This window comes from Priapulus caudatus, unplaced genomic scaffold (assembly GCF_000485595.1).
Source record: "Priapulus caudatus unplaced genomic scaffold, Priapulus_caudatus-5.0.1 Scaffold36, whole genome shotgun sequence".
Taxonomy (NCBI): Eukaryota; Metazoa; Priapulida; class Priapulimorpha; order Priapulimorphida; family Priapulidae; genus Priapulus; species Priapulus caudatus.
In genome coordinates, this window is record NW_014577097.1 from 20,347 (window position 1) to 22,427 (window position 2,081).

The following is a 2,081-nucleotide window of genomic DNA, read 5'->3' on the forward strand; positions in this document are numbered from 1 at the left end:
GACATCGGACGATGGCCGGTCCGGTCATCACAACAGATGGTCAAATACCGGGTCAACAGGGGTTCCAGTTCGCTTAGGAATATGGGTGGGCCGTTCGTTGCGTCGGTTAGAAGTGCGACCGGGCCCCAGGGTGAAGGTCACAGCGGCACTGTCAACCGATTTTGCACAAAGAGTTTTCTCGAGAGAACACTTTCCAATGGGGAAATAGTCTCAAGAAGTTGGTTGTGCTACTCTCTTTCAACCTGCCACGTGTACTGTTTTGCTTGCAAGCTTTCAAATAGCACTGGTAACTTGGCAACAGTCGGATACGGAGATTGGAAGCATGCCAGAAGCAATCTAGAGCAACACGAGAGATCCACATCACACTGCTGGAATGTTACTCAACTGGCGAAACGAGCTTCTGCATCCTGTCGTATCGATGAAACTATGATCAGACATGCCAACGAAGTTGAATCGTACTGGTGCCAAGTTTCGAAACGATGTGTGAGCGTGATCAGCTTCCTGGCTGAGCGCGTTCTTGCATTTCGCGGAACCGATGAAATCGTGAGTTCGCGTAACAATGGAAATTACCTTGGTCTTATGGAACTGTTGGCGCAATACGATTCTTTCTTAGCTCAGCACATCCAACAGCATGCCAATAAAGGTACTGGACACACAAATTACTTGTTCTCAACCACATGCGAGGAGCTTATTGCGATCATGGAGACGCATGTTCTAGATAACATTGTAGGTCGAGTCAAAGAGGCAAAGTACTTTTCAGTCACGGTTGACTCGACTCCGGATGCCAGTCCCGTTGACCAGCTAACATGTGTGCTACGCTACATGAAAAATGAGACACCAGTTGAGCCTTTCGTGCACTTCTTCGATAACGCTGGACACACTGGGCAAGATCAGGCGAATTCTCTGATGAGATTCATCGAGGCTAACGGCATCGATATTGCTAACTGTAGGGGTCAGTCGTACGACAACGCTGCTAATATGAGTGGGAAATACCGCAGAATGCAAGCAATCATTCAGCAGATAAATCCTCTAGCAGTGTATGTTCCATGTACCGCACATTCACTAAACTTGGTGGGGCAAGCCGCGGTCAGCAGTTGTCGCCCCGTGGTTTCATACTTCGGATTCGTGCAGGAGTTGTACAACTTCTTCACGAGCTCAACATCACGGTTCGATATTTCGATGGATAGAATAAACCCGAAAGGATTACGCGTCCCGAAGAGCTTGAGTGACACGCGTTGGTCAGCTCATGCAGGCGCAACAAAACCTCTGAGAGAAGGTTACACAGAAATTCTAGATGTCCTTGACGGAATCTCCGAAGACGAGAATCAAAAAGGTGACAGGAGAAATACGGCTTCTTCCCTCTATGGGGTAATGAATAAAATAGAGACAGGCTTCTATACTGTGTTCTGGGACAGCATTCTCGACCGTTTCAACCGCACAAGTAAAAGCCTCCAAGGCAACAACACCGATCTCAACACTGCTGTAGCACTCCTGAAATCGCTCTCAACATTCGTGCATGGGTTACGTGATCGCTTCGAGGATTTTGTCGTGGAAGGAGCGATTCGCGCTGGCTGCAACGACTTTTCTCGCAAGTCGCGCTGAAGAAAACGCAATGTTCGTTTGGAATCTCTGGGGAATTGAGGCTGAATTGAGTCCAAGGAATGAATTCCGCGCTGCTGGATTCGTCGCAGTCCTAGACGTGCTACAAAGTGAACTCGATAAACGCTCAGACGCGTATGCTGAGATGAGTGAAAGGTTTGGATTCTTGCGGAAACTGCCAGTCATGAACGAGGATGAAATCCGATCGTCAGCTTCGAATTTGATCAGGATATACGAGTCCGATCTCGGGGAGAGTCTATGTGACGAATTGATTCAATTCGTTGAATTCATGAAGGCCATCAACAGCGAGAACTTCACTGAAGCCGACATGTATATGGCGATCATCGAAAATGGTTTGAAGGACACTTTCCCTAATACCGAAATTGCTCTGAGAATCTATCTTTCATTGATGGTCTTGAATTGTAGAGGTGAAAGGTCATTTTCAAAACTTAAGTTGATTAAAAATCACATGAGAACCACGA

The 2,081-nt window shown here is 47.2% G+C and overlaps 1 protein-coding gene across 1 annotated transcript; it reads left to right on the top strand.

Moving 5' to 3' along the window:
- Window positions 1-81: 81 nt before the first annotated feature.
- On the top strand, window positions 82-1,602 carry LOC106817927 (zinc finger MYM-type protein 1-like). The gene has a single exon (XM_014822640.1). The coding sequence runs from the start codon at window positions 82-84 to the stop codon at window positions 1,600-1,602; it is 1,521 nt and encodes a 506-aa protein (XP_014678126.1).
- The last annotated feature ends 479 nt before the right edge of the window (window positions 1,603-2,081 follow it).

Coding starts and splice junctions, on each gene's coding strand:
- LOC106817927 (XM_014822640.1), top strand. CDS start 82: ATGGGTGGGCCGTTCGTTGCGTCGGTTAGAAGTGCGACCGGGCCCCAG.